The sequence below is a fragment of the Macaca fascicularis genome, chromosome 1, assembly GCF_037993035.2.
Source record: "Macaca fascicularis isolate 582-1 chromosome 1, T2T-MFA8v1.1".
NCBI lineage: Eukaryota > Metazoa > Chordata > Mammalia > Primates > Cercopithecidae > Macaca > Macaca fascicularis.
This window is the reverse complement of record NC_088375.1, coordinates 82,793,875-82,810,253: the sequence shown is the minus strand read 5'-3', so window position 1 is coordinate 82,810,253 and position 16,379 is coordinate 82,793,875. Positions and strand designations below refer to the sequence as shown.

At 36.9% G+C, this 16,379-nt stretch overlaps 1 protein-coding gene across 2 annotated transcripts in view; it reads right to left on the bottom strand.

The window, feature by feature from the left end:
* The window catches only part of DNAH14 (dynein axonemal heavy chain 14), a 526,180-nt gene that overhangs the window by 483,762 nt on the left and 26,039 nt on the right, over nt 1-16,379 (bottom strand). The window contains exons 4-6 of one of the 2 annotated variants that reach the window (XM_045397720.2): nt 7,831-7,980; nt 3,554-3,684; nt 577-729 (exon numbers count right to left, since the gene is read on the bottom strand). In XM_045397720.2, the coding sequence (XP_045253655.2) occupies nt 577-729; nt 3,554-3,684; nt 7,831-7,980 (434 nt within the window). The remainder of the gene's footprint in view (nt 1-576; nt 730-3,553; nt 3,685-7,830; nt 7,981-16,379) is intronic. The other variant, XM_045397721.2, reaches the window with a different exon arrangement.

Genomic DNA, 16,379 nt, shown 5'->3' with positions numbered 1-16,379 from the left:
TAGAGGTATTTCTGTATCTGCACATACAGATCTACCTCATACAAAGATGTGGTCTTGCCCATGCATAAAGTTCATTTTAGTTGGGAGGCTGGGAGGGCAGAAAAAGGCAGACAGACATTAAACAAATCATTAAAACAAGTAATTGTATATTTTCAACTTGTGATAAATATCAAAATGCTATATAAGACTGTAAAAGGGGGATTTCTACATCTGGCAATAAAGTTTCTGACAAATGTGCCAATAAAGAATATTCTTTTCTTTATTATTATAGTTCCCATTATGTTAGCAGATGCTTGTTTTGTAGTTCTTCCTTTAAAAATTTACTCCAAGTATTAACACGGTATTTGATAGATGAAAAAATTTATTAAAGTTGAATCTCCAAACCTAAATCTCTACACAAAAGGAAAAACTTCACTATTAAATAACATTCTCCCAAGCAGATTCTTATATACAAACTGCTCCACAAATGACCAAGTATCTCTGAAACAGAAAGATAAATGTACGCAATTAAATTCTACATTGGATAATATTTTTGTATTGTAATTCCGAAAGCTTAAAACATCCATTAAACATTACCTTTGAGATAAATGAAGCAGTAATAACCCAAAATTCTTTGCAATGTTTAGCGGTATGAGCCGATACTACCTGAAGATCATACGGATTGTAAAGGGCTTTAGGACTTTTCCGAGGAAGGCAATATACAAATTCTCCATCATCTTCCAAAGGTTTCTGAGATTTAAAAAAATAAAAATAAAGAAATTTAATTAATTTGACTAAATTAACAAAATTAATACAATGGCTGAACTGATTATCCACTAAATTGAAACAATTTAAACACAGATTAAAAATAAGAATACTATATTTGGAGAAAGCTAACATCAAATTGTGCCTAAACAATGTTCAACAAAGACCAATCTTATGAAAGATTTAACATATTTAATTTTCATCCTTAAAAAAGGATCCTTAATTCAGAAAAAAATATCTATACGCTTAATAATACATGCTTACTAATCCAAAGAACTCGACGACATACCTTTTACATAATATGCCATCTTCCAGTATTTGTCTGCCAACACCAGAAATCTTTGGGCACATTAAATTTGTCATTTATTTTGATAATGATGGCGGTTTAGTATAAGATAAAAATAGCTATTATTTGTTAAGTAATAAATAATGAGTAATAACTCTTTCATATACATTATCTTTACAACCATAAGAGTTTAATCTATTAACATTCACCTCTCAAATTTAAAGAAACTAAGGCTTGATATTTTTAATCTCACTAAACAATTGCAGAAATTAATACTTTGAGGGAACTGAGTGAGGTGGCTCACGTCTGTAATCCCAGCTACTCAGGAGGCTGAGGTGAGATCACTTGAGCCCAAGAGTTTGAAGCTGCAGGGAGCTTTACTCACACCATTGTGGCTTCAGCCTAGGTGACAGAGAAAGATCCTGTTTTTCAAATTTAAAAAAATGAATATTTTGATAAGTTAGATAATTTGAGAAAAGTCACAAATTCAGGAAATGGTGAACTAGGGATGTGAATCCAAGTCTGACTCTAAACCCATATTCTAAGCTATTGCAATAAATTATAATGCCTCTCCCATACTTGGCATTGAAAAATCAGCCATTACACATTAAGGAAAATTTTAAGTAAAATGTATTTATTTTAGCTTTAAAATAAAAGTTTCCTGAAACTTTTAACTTTTATGGATAAAAAATTCTAAAATCATAAGAAGACTTTAGTCTTTTCTGGATAAATTTTACCATAAAAAAGCATTTAGTATTTAGTGATGTCCTCAGAAGCTATTTAATTGTGTAACTAAACGGTTTCCAATCATTGTAGTTTTAAATTTTGGATCCAGTTTTACACTTTTTAAAATTCTGTCTTCCTTGAAGATTACTTGTTTCTTCTCAATTATTTTAGCTGTTTCACTTTCTTACTTCAGCTTCTAATATAATCAATATTAAACCCTCAAAAACAAGTTTAAAAACTGCAAATAACAGGAAATAAATGAGCTCTAAATGATGACTTGTATAATGTATGACCTTTTTAATTGTTATTTGGTTTTTTGAGTCATTTATGTTCTAAATTAGGTTTCAAAACATTACTAAGAAACAAGATAGATACAAATCTTCCAAATGGATCATATATATAATTAAAAAATCAAATCATAAAAGCATAAAAATATGTTCCAATTAAATTATTTTTTCATTTAAAAACAAGTGTTTAATCATATTCTCAATCCTTTCTTCACACACAAATGAAATTCACTTTATTTGAGAGTCCAAGGAACCCATGTACAGCTATGGTTTTGTTTTGTTTTTAAACTACTGTGCCCACCACCTGCCAGGCACCATGGCATATATTTAATTTTCACAGTCCTCCATGGTAACTATTATTATCTCCATTTCAAGGTCAAAAAACTAAAGCTCAAGAGGTTAGGAACTTGATAACATGGTGAGTGTACAGGTTCAAAACTAGGTAAATCTGATTCAATTATACATGTACTTTCCTTCACATTGTTGCCTCTGAAAAATGATCAAAAGATGATTTATCTTCATGGTAACAGTGTAGAGCAGGGCAAGGTGCCTGTTTTTGTAAATAAAGTTTTATTGGAACACAGTCACATCCATTTATGTATGTATTATCTATCAATGCTTTGGTACTACAGTGACAGAGTTGAGTAGTTGCAAAATCTAAAGTATTTATTACCTGGTCCTCTTCAGAAAAAAATCTGCTGATCCTTGGTTGGGAGCAGTGGTTCTTAATTGTGTATTAGAATCGTGGAGAACTGAATAAAATACAGATTGCAAGGCTCTGCCTCCAAAGGTTTCTGATTCAGTGGGTCTAGGGTGCAGATAAGAATATGTATGTCTAGTAAGTTCTAAGGTGATTCCAGTGTTGCTTGTCTGGGGACCACATTTTGAGAGTCCCCTTTCTAACAGTAGGGAGAGATGATCCTGTTCAATCTTAGAGCACCTGTAATAAATGAGGTCTCAGGACACAAACCTTAGTTCTTACCACAGCTTCTACCCTCTGGTCATGTGACCTTGGACAAGCTAAAATTTCTCTGAAGACAGAGGCTAATGGGTAAGAAAAAAATGAATAGCATAAGGAAACACAGACCAGATGAGATAGAAAATCAAGTACCAGGGAGTTAGAGTGTGAGAAGAATAGAATGTTACATTACCTAACAATTTCTTCTTAAATCACAGAAAAAGTGATATCCAGAAACCAAACAGTAGATTCAAGTTTCAGGCAGATGATACACCTTTCCTGGGGACTCACTCAAAGAAAGTGATAAGAGGGGACAAACACATACATTTTGATGTGTCATAGACTTAAAGTTTATATGCTTGATCTATTCTCCATTTCTTAAATAAGTAAAATGAAATGATGTCAAATACTTTTGCATTTACCATGAAATAATTGTAACTTGATATTAATGTAATGTTTGACTTTGACATAATATCTGAAATGAAATAAAAATAAAAATACAATTTCAACATTGATTTTTAAAGATCAAAATTAAATAAAATAGAACAATACCTTTAAAGTAATCTTCTGAACTGCAATTTTGGAACTTCCATATTTCAGACTGTGCTGCGGTAATACAGTTTGCCAACCAAGCTTTTCTCGTAGCCTAATAATATTTCTTATCACATCATCATCTTTTGGTTCTGGTATAGAACAATTTAAAAATCCAATATAAGTGCAAATGTGGGCATCACTTAAGGATAATGCAAAATATTCCAAATATTTCTATATAGAGAAAAAAATCTAAATGGTAACTTAAACGATTATATTATTAGAGGAGAAAATATAGCTTAAAATTCAGTTTTAACAGAAGTTGGAAAGAGGGAATAATATTTATCAATTTAAGAAAGACGTCACGAAAGACCTAATTCATAATTACACAGGTAGTAATAAGAGAAGAGACTAGGAACAGGAACTGGTTATAAGGCTTTTCTTAATAAATGCCTAAGCTAGGGGAGGGGCAGTTGGATCAGAAAAGCAGGGATGACAGGGTGGGATGGAAATATTTTTCCTAAGGATACTCATCCCACAGACACCTTTCAGATCATCTCTCAATCTCTTAGCCAACAGTTGACAATCCTCTCGTTCTTGAAAGAGTCTCTTTTCTTGGCTTTTATTCACTATGCTATACAGGTTGTCCTGTTGGCCCTTAAACTTATTTTCTTGATAGAACAAATCTTGGAAAGAGAAGCATACAGAAAGCCATGCTAAGAAGTTATATTTCTGGCCCTCTAGAAATTACAAACACATTGGACTAAAACAACTTCTTTTCTAAGGATTAAATGAGACTTGAGCTCTTGTATAAGACAGTATGATAACTAGGATGAGGCACTTGCATGACTCTAAGAGTGAGTCCCTCTTTACATTTTGTGCCCTAGGTGAGGTATTGAAAATTAGTATTAAGGATATGGTACAACTGTGTATGTCTGACAAGAGGATAAGTAACATTATAGACCCAGATATAAAAATATATACCTTCTAGAAATCAAAATAGTGTGATATTGACATAGAAAAGCAAAGAAGTAGAACAAATTAGAGTTTCGAAATATAACTACGTATACAAGCCAATCTAATAAGTGAAAAAGATAATTCAAATCAACAGAAGAACGATTAACTATTCAATAAATCATAATGCAAAAGTGGTTAGCCATTTGAAATAAATATGCAGTTATATGCAAGCATAAATTATAGATGGATTAGAGCTGTAAATGTGGAAAAACAAATTATAGAAATACTAGAAGAAAATATGGCAGAATATGTTTATAAAACTGGGGTAGTGAAGGCTTCTTGAAAAAGAATCAAAGCATGTTAAAAGGAAAACAATGATACATTTGACTTGCTCAAACTTAGCAACTTATATACAAGAAAAACCACCATACACAAAGTTAAAATGTAATTAACACATTTTAAAAAGATGTTTATAACCTATATAACAGGCTAGAGATTACTATACCAAATATCTCAAGAATTCTTAACGATTAAAAAATAAACATTTTGATAAAAAGATGAACAAAAAATTTACAGGAAAAGATAAACGGCCCATAAACATATGGAAAAGTATTCAACCTCATTAGTAATCAGGGAATTGCAAATAAAATAAAAATTAAAACACATATCTCACTCAGACTGGCAAAAAATTTAAAATTGGAAAATATCAGCTATTGGCAAGGGTATTCCCCTTGTGTAATATCATGAAAGTATCATAAATTAGCACTTTCATTTTTGAGTGTGATTTGGCAGATTCAACAGATCTGACAAAGACTGTTCAAAAATGGAGGCAATTTCAGCAAATAAAGAACCCTTTTTTAGAATAAATAGTAAAATATAAGGAAGGCATAACTTTCAAAAAGCTGGAAAGAAAACATCTTTCTAAAAAAGAGTTAGGTTAGTTCATGACAGAATCAAGAATGCTTACTAAAAAGAAACAAGGTCAGGAGTCTGGCAAATTTTGGCTGGGTCCTCTGCTCAGGGTCTTACAGGACTGAAACCAAAGTGTCAGCTGACCATGCCCTTATCTGGAGGCTGGGCTAGCGAAAGACTTGCCTCTAAGCTCCTCAGGTTTGAGGTGGAATTCGTTTCCTTATGGCTGTATTACTGAGGTCCCCATTTTCTTGGTAGTTGGCTGGGTACAGTTCTCAGCGAACTTTAGGGTTCTTGCCATGTGGCCCTCTCTACAACACGGCAGTTTGCTCCTTCAAAGGCAGTGGCAGGGCCTCTGCTACTACTTGCGGTCTCTTAAGGGTTTATCTGATTAGGTCAGGCTTGCCTCTAATAGTCTCCTTTGATAAATTTAAAGTCAACTGATTAAGGGTCTTAAATACATCTGAAAATCCGTTTGCCATATAAATAATATAAAAGCATGGGAGTGACAGTCTATCTTATTCACAGGTTCTATTTCCACTTAGGAGTAGGCAATTACACAAAGCATGTACACCAGAGGGTAGGAATACTGGAGGGCATATTAGAATTCTGTCTACAACTTCCTTTTTTAAAAAAATGACTAAATGTTGTTAAACCCTGGTAATGAGTACATGAATACTAAATTATTTTCTCTATATTGTATATTTGAAATATTTAATAATTGTTTTAAAATCTAAACAAAATGCTACTTAGGTCTTTACCAGTTTACGTATTCATGAATTTATAGAAGCTAAATGAGGGAAGCAAATTAAAGAAATGCAATCAGTAAAGAATTAGAATTTTATTTATCTGGCAACCATTAAACCTAAATTACTGGCCTTTCTTACACTAGATACCAGTTTCAAAACACTAAAGGACAATGCAACTAAATACTAAGAATTCTTAATGTACAGCAACATTTGTTGCAATAAAGCCACTGTATCAGTTTCCTGGATGCATGATATGGTGTGGCTCTGTGTCCTCACCCAAATCTCTCACCTTGAATTGTAATCCCCATAATCCCCATGTGTCAAGCGTGGGACCAGGTGGAGTAAGTGGATCATGGGGGTGGTTTCCCCCATGTTGTTCTCATGATAATGAGTGAGTTTCAAGAGATCTGATTGTTTTATAAGCATGTGGCATTTCCCCTGTTTGCACTCACTCCATCCTGCCACACTGTGAAAAAGGTGCCTGCTTCTCCTTTACCTTGTAAGTTTTCTGAGGCCTCCCCAGGAATGCAGAACTGTGAGTGAATTAAACCCTTTCCCTTTATAAAATACCCTGTCTCAGGTATTTCTGCATAGCAGTGTGAGAATGGACTAAAACAATGCATAACAAATTACTGCAAATTTAGTGGCTTCAAACAACATGTATTTTCTATCTCACAGTTTCTGTGGGTCAGGAGTCTAGATACAGCTTAACTGCATCCTCTGCTTAAAGTCTCAAAGGCTGTAATCATGGTGTTGGTTGGTAATGGATTCTCATTTGGAGGCTCTATTGGGAAAAGATCTGCTTCCAAGCTCCCTGAGGTTGTAAGAACTCGTTTCCTTGTGATTTGAGTCATAGTAGCTTGCTTCTTCAAAGCCAGCAAAGGGGAGAGACTCTAGAACAAGTCCACCAGCAAGATGGAGTCTTGGATAATGTAATATAATCACAGCATTGACAGCCCATCACCTATTAGTTAGAAGCATTCACAGGTCCTTTCCACATTTAAGGCGAGAGAATTCTACGAGGGCATGAACAACACCACGTCTGTGCAAGTTTTGTGCTGTATGAGGTACTTATAATTTTGAGGATATTTATTTAAAGAAAGGGCGAAGCCTGTGTGAGTCAGGGGCCCTGAAGCTTAGGCTTCAATAGCTTTATGATAAATCCACCTCTGTATCATGGTGTTTCAATGAAAATAGAAAAGTTTTCTTTCTCTTATAAAATTTAAAATATTAATACTAAGAAGAATTTCAGGCATAGAGAAAACACAAACTAGAAGATGTTAGTGGAAGAAAATCTATTTAAATAAACTATTTATTTGGAGATTTAAACTATCAGACAAAGGTATAAAATTGTTAAATAAAATGAAATCATCAAGTTTTACTACAGTTATATGTAAAACACTATACAGTTTATATTATAGTTCTAAAATCATAGCCTTCAGAGATTGTTCTTAATTAAGAACAGTGATTAAACAATCTCTGTCAATTATTCAATGTAATATTTTAGATTTTCAAAAAGAACTTAAAAAGCATTTTAATAATCCTTTAAGCAACCAAACACATAAAATTCGGTAATACTGTTTTTTCTAAAGTCAGTGTCCAATATAAGAAAACAAACCACAGAATAATTTGAAAAAGTATAGTGATTTCTAAGCAATCTGGTTCAATGATACCACATACCTGTTCTATCATATGACACAGGCCTGGCTTTCCTAACTTTTGGACAAGCATGAGTTTGATCCTTTTTTCTCCATGACTTCCCTTTCTCCCTAAGCGAAGCTGGTTCTGGAGAAACCATATGTTGTTGAGTTATATTTTCTTTAAGGTAATATGAAAATAAAACCATTATTAACTGAATAGTGTGAGATATAAATAATACCATAGTAATTCCACATACCCAGCAATACAGTTAATGATTATATAAGACAGTATAGCATAGTAGTTAAGAGCACAGGCTGCCTGGGTTCCAAGCTCATATACAAGCTTTAACACTCATAGTCATGTGATTTACTTTGTAAGTTACCTATCTGCCTTGCTTTCCTCACCTTTGAAATGAGAATTGTCATAGTAAGAACCTCATAGGTTGTTACAAGAATTAAATTAGTTAATACATTTAAAGCACACAGTAAGTGCTTACTAAGGTAAATGTTAGTTAACTTTATTATTAGGTTGATACAAAAGTAATTGTGATTTTTGAATATGATACTAAATCTTTAAAGTGTGAGTCCTCACATGAAATAAATACAGAAATGACCCTTTTAATTAACTGTAATTTGATAACTGAGCAGAGAAAATATTTAGATATAAATATAGAAAAGTAACAAAAGGTCTATTTCTTATTTTGTCTATGGCTTGCCTAATTGGTAGACTTAACACATAGAAGAATGGGGAAAATAGTAAAAACAGAGCTTTGAAGAAAGAAATACATTGTCTTGTTCTCATTCATTTAACAAATACTTCTGTAGTGCAAGGCACTGTGCTACAATTTAGGAAGGCAAAAGACAGGATAATTACAAACAAAACAAAGGGGTACAAATGAAATAAATAATAAGTTTTATTTCAACCAATAGTCCTAATTCAGAAGAGAGAGAGACAATTTCCCACTTGTATAATCAGAGGAAACCACAGACCTCTCCTGTTCCAAAGACCAAATGTTGAATGGTGGTAAGGCTTTCAATTGTGGGGTAGTGAGGAGAAGGGTAGCTGGGGATGAGAGAAAGATAAGAAAACAAGAGAATTGTTCAGGAGATCACAATGAAAAAAAAATGTGGCATTAGTGGAAAGATTCGTGAGGTAGTTGTGAAAACTTTCTTCTATCTTTAAACTCTATTCCTCTCTACCTTAGTTGAAATCTAGTTATTCCCTATGGCACTACTGACATGCAACCCTCTGGTTAGTGGCTGTATATTCCCACACTCAATTTACCTCAAGATTGGAAAGTGAGCTTGTTTTAACACTCCTCACTCTCCATTCACCACTTCCAAATCATTACAACTTGCCCTCTTTCTTTATAAATAACATAAAAATCTATTCCTTTGAAGCTCATGCTTTTTGATTACACTATATTCTTCCACTCTTTATTGATAAGTACCAATTGCCTGGTCACTCAATCTGGAACTCTGGCTAAAGGGAGAGCCAACTTTCACCATACTAAATCTGCCATCATGTGGATGACTTCAGTGTTCATGAATTAAGACCTGTCTAAAGCTGTGCTCTCCTCCCCTCTTTTCTGGATGTCCTCCCATCACTAACTCTACATCAACCAACCACATTCCCAATTACATAATAGTGCTTGTCATCACTTGCCCTCCATCCTCTCAGCTTGTTTAATTCTCCCAACATGACCATTCTTTAAGTTCATCAGGAACTCCAGTCCATTGCTCTATTGCTTTCTTACAATCCATCATCCCTCTATTTTATTTCATCTTTCTCTTTATCCAGCTTAGATTACGTCTTTCCGCAGCAGTCTTGCCAATATCCTAAAACTCCCTCTATCTGTTGGCCTCACCTGTATGGCAAAACACTGACCCTGGATAAAACCAACTCTAGGGGGCGGAGCAAGATGGCCGAATAGGAACAGCTCCAGTATCCAGCTCCCAGCACGAGCAACACAGAAGACAGGTGATTTCTGCATTTTCAACTGAGGTACTGGGTTCATCTCACTAGGGATTGCCGGACAATCGGTGCTGGTCAGCTGCTACAGCCCGACCAGCGAGAGCTGAAGCAGGGCGAGGCATCGCCTCACCTGGGAAGCACAAGGGGGAAGGGAATCCCTTTTCCTAGCCAGGGGAACTGAGACACACAACACCTGGAAAATCGGGTAACTCCCACCCCAATACTGCGCTTTACCAAGGGTCTTAGCAAACGGGCACATCAGGAGATTGTATCCCACACCTGGCCGAGAGGGTCCCAGGCCCAGGGAGCCTCCCTCATTGCCAGTACAGCAGTCTGCCATCTAACTGCAAGGCAGCAGCGAGACTGGGGGAGGGGTGCCCGCCATTGCTGAGGCTTAAGTAGGTAAACAAAGCCGCTGGGAAGCTCGAACTGGGTGGAGCTCACAGCAGCTCAAGGAGGCCTGCCTGTCTCTGTAGACTACACCTCTGGGGACAGGGCACAGCTAAACAACAACAACAACAACAAAACCAGCAGAAACCTCTGCAGATGCAAACGACTCTGTCTGACAGCTTTGAAGAGAGCAGTGGATCTCCCAACACAGAGGCTGAGATCTGAGAACGGACAGACTGCCTGCTCAAGTGGGTCCCTGACCCCTGAGTAGCCTAACTGGGAGACATCCCCCACTAGGGGCAGACCGACACCCCACACCTCACACGGTGGAGTACACCCCTGAGAGGAAGCTTCCAAAGCAAGAATCAGACAGGTACACTCGCTGTTCAGCAATATTCTATCTTCTGCAGCCTCTGCTGCTGATACCCAGGCAAACAGGGTCTGGAGTGGACCTCAAGCAATCTCCAATAGACCTAGAGCTGAGGGTCCTGACGGTTAGAAGGAAAACTAACAAACAGGAAGGATACCCACACCAAAACCCCATCAGTATGTCACCATCATCAAAGACCAGAGGCAGATAAAACCACAAAGATGGGGAAAAAGCAGGGCAGAAAAGCTGGAAATTCAAAAAATAAGAGCGCATCTCCCCCTGCAAAGGAACGCAGCTATCGCCAGCAACGGATCAAAGCTGGACGGAGAATTACTTTGACGAGATGAGAGAAGAAGGCTTCAGACCATCAAACTTCTCAGAGCTAAAGGAGGAATTACGTATCCAGCGCAAAGAAACTAAAAATCTTGAAAAAAGAGTGGAAGAATTGATAACTAGAATAATTAATGCAGAGAAGGCCATAAACGAACTGACAGAGATGAAACCATGACATGAGAAATAAGTGACAAATGCACAAGCTTCAGTAACCGACTCGATCAACTGGAAGAAAGAGTATCAGCGATTGAGGATCAAATGAATGAAATGAAGTGAGAAGAGAAACCAAAAGAAAAAAGAAGAAAAAGAAATGAACAAAGCCTGCAAGAAGTATGGGATTATGTAAAAAGATAAAATCTACGTCTGATTGGGGTGGCTGAAAGTGAGGGGGAAAATGGAACCAAGTTGGAAAACACTCTTCAGGATATCATCCAGGAGAACTTCCCCAACCTAGTAGGGCAGGCCAACATTCAAATTCAGGAAATACAGAGAATGCCACAAAGATACTCCCCGAGAAGAGCAACTCCAAGACACATAATTGCCAGATTCACCAAAGCTGAAATGAAGGAAAAAATGTTAAGAGCAGCCAGAGAGAAAGGTCAGGTTACCCACAAAGGGAAGCCCACCAGACTAACAGCAGATCTCTCGGCAGAAACTCTCCAAGCCAGAGGAGAGTGGGGGCCAATATTCAACATTCTTAAAGAAAAGAATTTTCAACCCAGAATTTCATATCCAGCCAAACTAAGTTTCATACGTGAAGGAGAAATAAGATACTTTACAGATAAGCAAATGCTTAGAGATTTTGTCACCACTAGGCCTGCCTTACAAGAGACCCTGAAGGAAGCACTAAACATGGAAAGGAACAACCGGTACCACCCATTGCAAAAACATGCCAAAATGTAAAGACCATCGATGCTAGGAAGAAACTGCATCAACTAACGAGCAAAATAACCAGTTAATATCATAATGGCAGGATCAAGTTCACACAAAATAATATTAACCCTAAGTGTAAATGGACTAAATGCTCCAATTAAAAGACACAGACTGGCAAACTGGATAAAGAGTCAAGACCCATCAGTCTGCTGTATTCAGGAGACCCATCTCACATGCAGAGACACACATAGGCTCAAAATAAAGGGATGGAGGAAGATCTACCAAGCAAATGGAGAACCTAATAGACATCTATAGAACTCTCCACCCCAAATCAACAGAATATACATTCTTCTCAGCACCACATCACACTTATTCCAAAATTGACCACATAATTGGAAGTAAAGCACTCCTCAGCAAATGGACAAGAACAGAAATTATAACAAACTGTCTTTCAGACCACAGTGCAATCAAACTAGAACTCAGGACTAATAAACTCAATCAAAACTGCTCAACTACATGGAAACTGAATAACCTGCTCCTGAATGACTACTGGGTACATAACGAAATGAAGGCAGAAATAAAGATGTTCTTTGAAACCAATGAGAACAAAGATACAACATACCAGAATCTCTGGGACACATTTAAAGCAGTGTGTAGAGGGAAATTTATAGCACTAAATGCTCACAAGAGAAAGCTGGAAAGATCTAAAATTGACACTCTAACATCAAAATTAAAAGAACTAGAGAAGCAAGAGCAAACACATTCAAAAGCTAGCAGAAGGCAAGAAATAACTAAGATCAGAGTAGAACTGAAGGAGATAGAGACACAAAAAACCCTCCAAAAAATCAATGAATCCAGGAGTTGGTTTTTAGAAAAGATCAACAAAATTGATAGACCACTAGCAAGACTAATAAAGAAGAAAAGAGAGAAGAATCAAATAGACGCAATAAAAAATGATAAAGGGGATATTACCACCGACCCCACAGAAATACAAACTACCATCAGAGAATACTATAAACACCTCTACACAAATAAACTAGAAAATCTAGAAGAAATGGATAATTTCATGGACACTTACACTCTCCCAAGATTAAACCAGGAAGAAGCTGAATCCCTGAATGGACCAATAGCAGGCTCTGAAATTGAGGCAATAATTACTAGCCTACCAACCAAAAAGTCCAGGACTAGATGGATTCACAGCTGAATTCTACTGGAGGTACAAGGAGGAGCTGGTACCATTCCTTCTGAAACTATTCCAATCAATAGAAAAAGAGGGAATCCTCCCTAACTCATTTTATGAGGCCAACATCATCCTGATACCAAAGCCTGGCAGAGACACAATAAAAAAAGAGAATTTTAGACCAATATCCCTGATGAACATCGATGCAAAAATCCTCAATAAAATACTGGCAAACCGGATCCAGCAGCACATCAAAAAGCTTATCCACCATGATCAAGTGGGCTTCATCCCTGGGATGCAAAGCTGGTTCAACATACACAAATCAATAAACGTAATCGAGCATATAAACAGAACCAAAGACAAAAATCACATGATTATTTCAATAGATGCAGAAACGGCCTTTGACAAAATTCAACAGCCCTTCATGCTAAAAATTCTCAATAAATTTGGTATTGGTGGAATGTATCTCAAAATCATAAGAGCTATTTATGACAAACTGACAAACCCACAGCCAATATCATACTGAATGGGCAAAAACTGGAAAAATTCCCTTTGAAAACTGGCACAAGACAGGGATGCCCTCTCTCACCACTCCTATTCAACATAGTGTTGGAAGTTCTGGCTAGGGCAATCAGGCAAGAGAAAGAGATAAAGCATATTCAGTTAGGAAAAGAAGAAGTCAAATTGTCCCTGTTTGCAGATGACATGATTGTATATTTAGAAAACCCCATTGTCTCAGCCCAAAATCTCCTTAAGCTGATAAGAAACTTCAGCAAAGTCTCAGGATACAAAATTGATGTGCAAAAATCACAAGCATTCTTATACACCAGTAACAGACAAACAGAGAGCCAAATCATGAATGAACTTCCATTCACAATTGCTTCAAAGAGAATAAAATACCTAGGAATCCAACTTACAAGGGATGTAAAGGACCTCTTCAAGGAGAACTACAAACCACTGCTCAGTGAAATAAAAGAGGACACAAACAAATGGAAGAACATACCATGCTCATGGATAGGAAGAATCAATATTGTGAAAATGGCCATACTGCCCAAGGTAATTTATAGATTCAATGCCATCCCCATCAAGCTACCAACGACTTTCTTCACAGAATTGGAAAAAACTACTTTAAAGTTCATATGCAACCAAAAAAGAGCCCACATTGCCAAGACAATCTTAAGTCAAAAGAACAAAGCTGGAGGCATCACGCTACCTGACTTCAAACTATACTACAAGGCTACAGTAACCAAAACAGCATGGTACTGGTACCAAAACAGATATAGACCAATGGAACAGAACACAGTCCTCAGAAATAATACCACACATTTACAGCCATCTGATCTTTGACAAACCTGACAAAAACAAGAAATGGGGAAAGGATTCCCTATTTAATAAATGGTGCTGGGAAAATTGGCTAGCCATAAGTAGAAAGCTGAAACTGGATCCTTTCCTTACTCCTTACACGAAAATTAATTCAAGATGGATTAGAGACTTAAATGTTAGACCTAATACCATAAAAACCCTAGAAGAAAACTTAGGTAATACCATTCAGGACATAGGCATAGGCAAGGACTTCATGTCTAAAACACCAAAAGCAACGGCAACAAAAGCCAAAATTGACAAATGGGATCTCATTAAACTAAAGAGCTTCTGCACAGCAAAAGAAACTACCATCAGAGTGAACAGGCAACCTATAGAATGGGAGAAAATTTTTGCAATCTACTCATCTGACAAAGGGCTAATATCCAGAACCTACAAAGAACTCAAACAAATTTACAAGAAAAAAACAAACAACCCCATCAAAAAGTGGGCAAAGGATATGAACAGACATTTCTCAAAAGAAGACATTCATACAGCCAATAGACATATGAAAAAATGCTCATCATCACTGGCCGTCAGAGAAATGCAAATCAAAACCACAATGAGATACCATCTCACACCAGTTAGAATGGCAATCATTAAAAAGTCAGGAAACAACAGGTGCTGGAGAGGATGTGGAGAAATAGGAACCCTTTAACACTGCTGTTGGGATTGTAAACTAGTTCAACCATTATGGAAAACAGTATGGCGATTCCTCAAGGATCTAGAACTAGAAGTACCATATGACCCAGCCATCCCATTACTGGGGATATACCCAAAGGATTATAAATTATGCTGCTATAAAGACACATGCACACGTATGTTTATTGCAGCACTATTCACAATAGCAAAGACTTGGAATCAACCCAAATGTCCATCAGTGACAGATTGGATTAAGAAAATGTGGCACATATACACCATGGAATACTATGCAGCCATAAAAAAGGTTGAGTTTGAGTCCTTTGTAGGGACTTGGATGCAGCTGGAATCCATCATTCTTAGCAAACTATCACAAGAACAGAAAACCAAACACCGCATGTTCTCACTCATAGGTGGGAACTGAACAATGAGATCACTCGGACTCAGGAAGGGGAACATCACACACCGGGGCCTATCACGGGGAGGGGGGAGGGGGAGGGATTGCATTGGGAGTTATACCTGATGTAAATGACGAGTTGATGGGTGCAGCACAGCAACATGGCACAAGTATACATATGTAACAAACCTGCACATTATGCACATGTACCCTACAACTTAAAGTATAATAATAATAAATAAATTTAAAAAAAAAAAAAAAAAAAGAAAATGTGGCACAGATACACTATGGAATACTATGCAGCCATAAAAAAGGATGAGTTTGTGTCCTTTGTAGGGACATGGATGCAGCTGGAAACCATCATTCTCAGCAAACCATCGCAAGAACAGAAAACCAAACACCACATGTTCTCACTCATAGGTGGGAACTGAACAATGAGATCACTTGGACTCGGGAAGGGGAACATCATACATCCGGGCCTATCATGGCGGGGGGGGAGGGATTGCATTGGGAGTTATACCTGATGTAAATGACGAGTTGATGGGTGCTGACGAGTTGATGGGTGCAGCACACCAACATGGCACAAGTATATATATGTAACAAACCTGCACGTTATGCACATATACCCTAGAACTTAAAGTATAATAATAGTAAAGAAAAAACAACAACTCTATGTGTTCTTTGCATACATTTGCACATTCCAGTGCTATTAGAAAGAGGTCCTATGTGGATTGGTAACCCCCAAAATTCATTTTAATTAATCACAAATGGACCCTGAATGCAAACCAAAAATCCTATTGTCTAACTTGCTCTTCTTCCTTTTCAATGACTATTTCAGATTTTCTCCATGCTCCTCAAATCTCTAAACCTTTACCTTTCAGTCTTTCTCCTCCAAATGATCTCAATGCCTACTTCCCAGGGAACAAAAAAGCATCAGTGGGAATTCCTTCAACTTGCCATTTTCAAGCAAATGAAGCAACCCACTTGTGCACCCATCTTTCCTTCCTGTCCTCCTGACTTAGTAAAAAGGTATCTGGTTTTCCTCTCATCCAAGACCAATCCTTTCCACATTT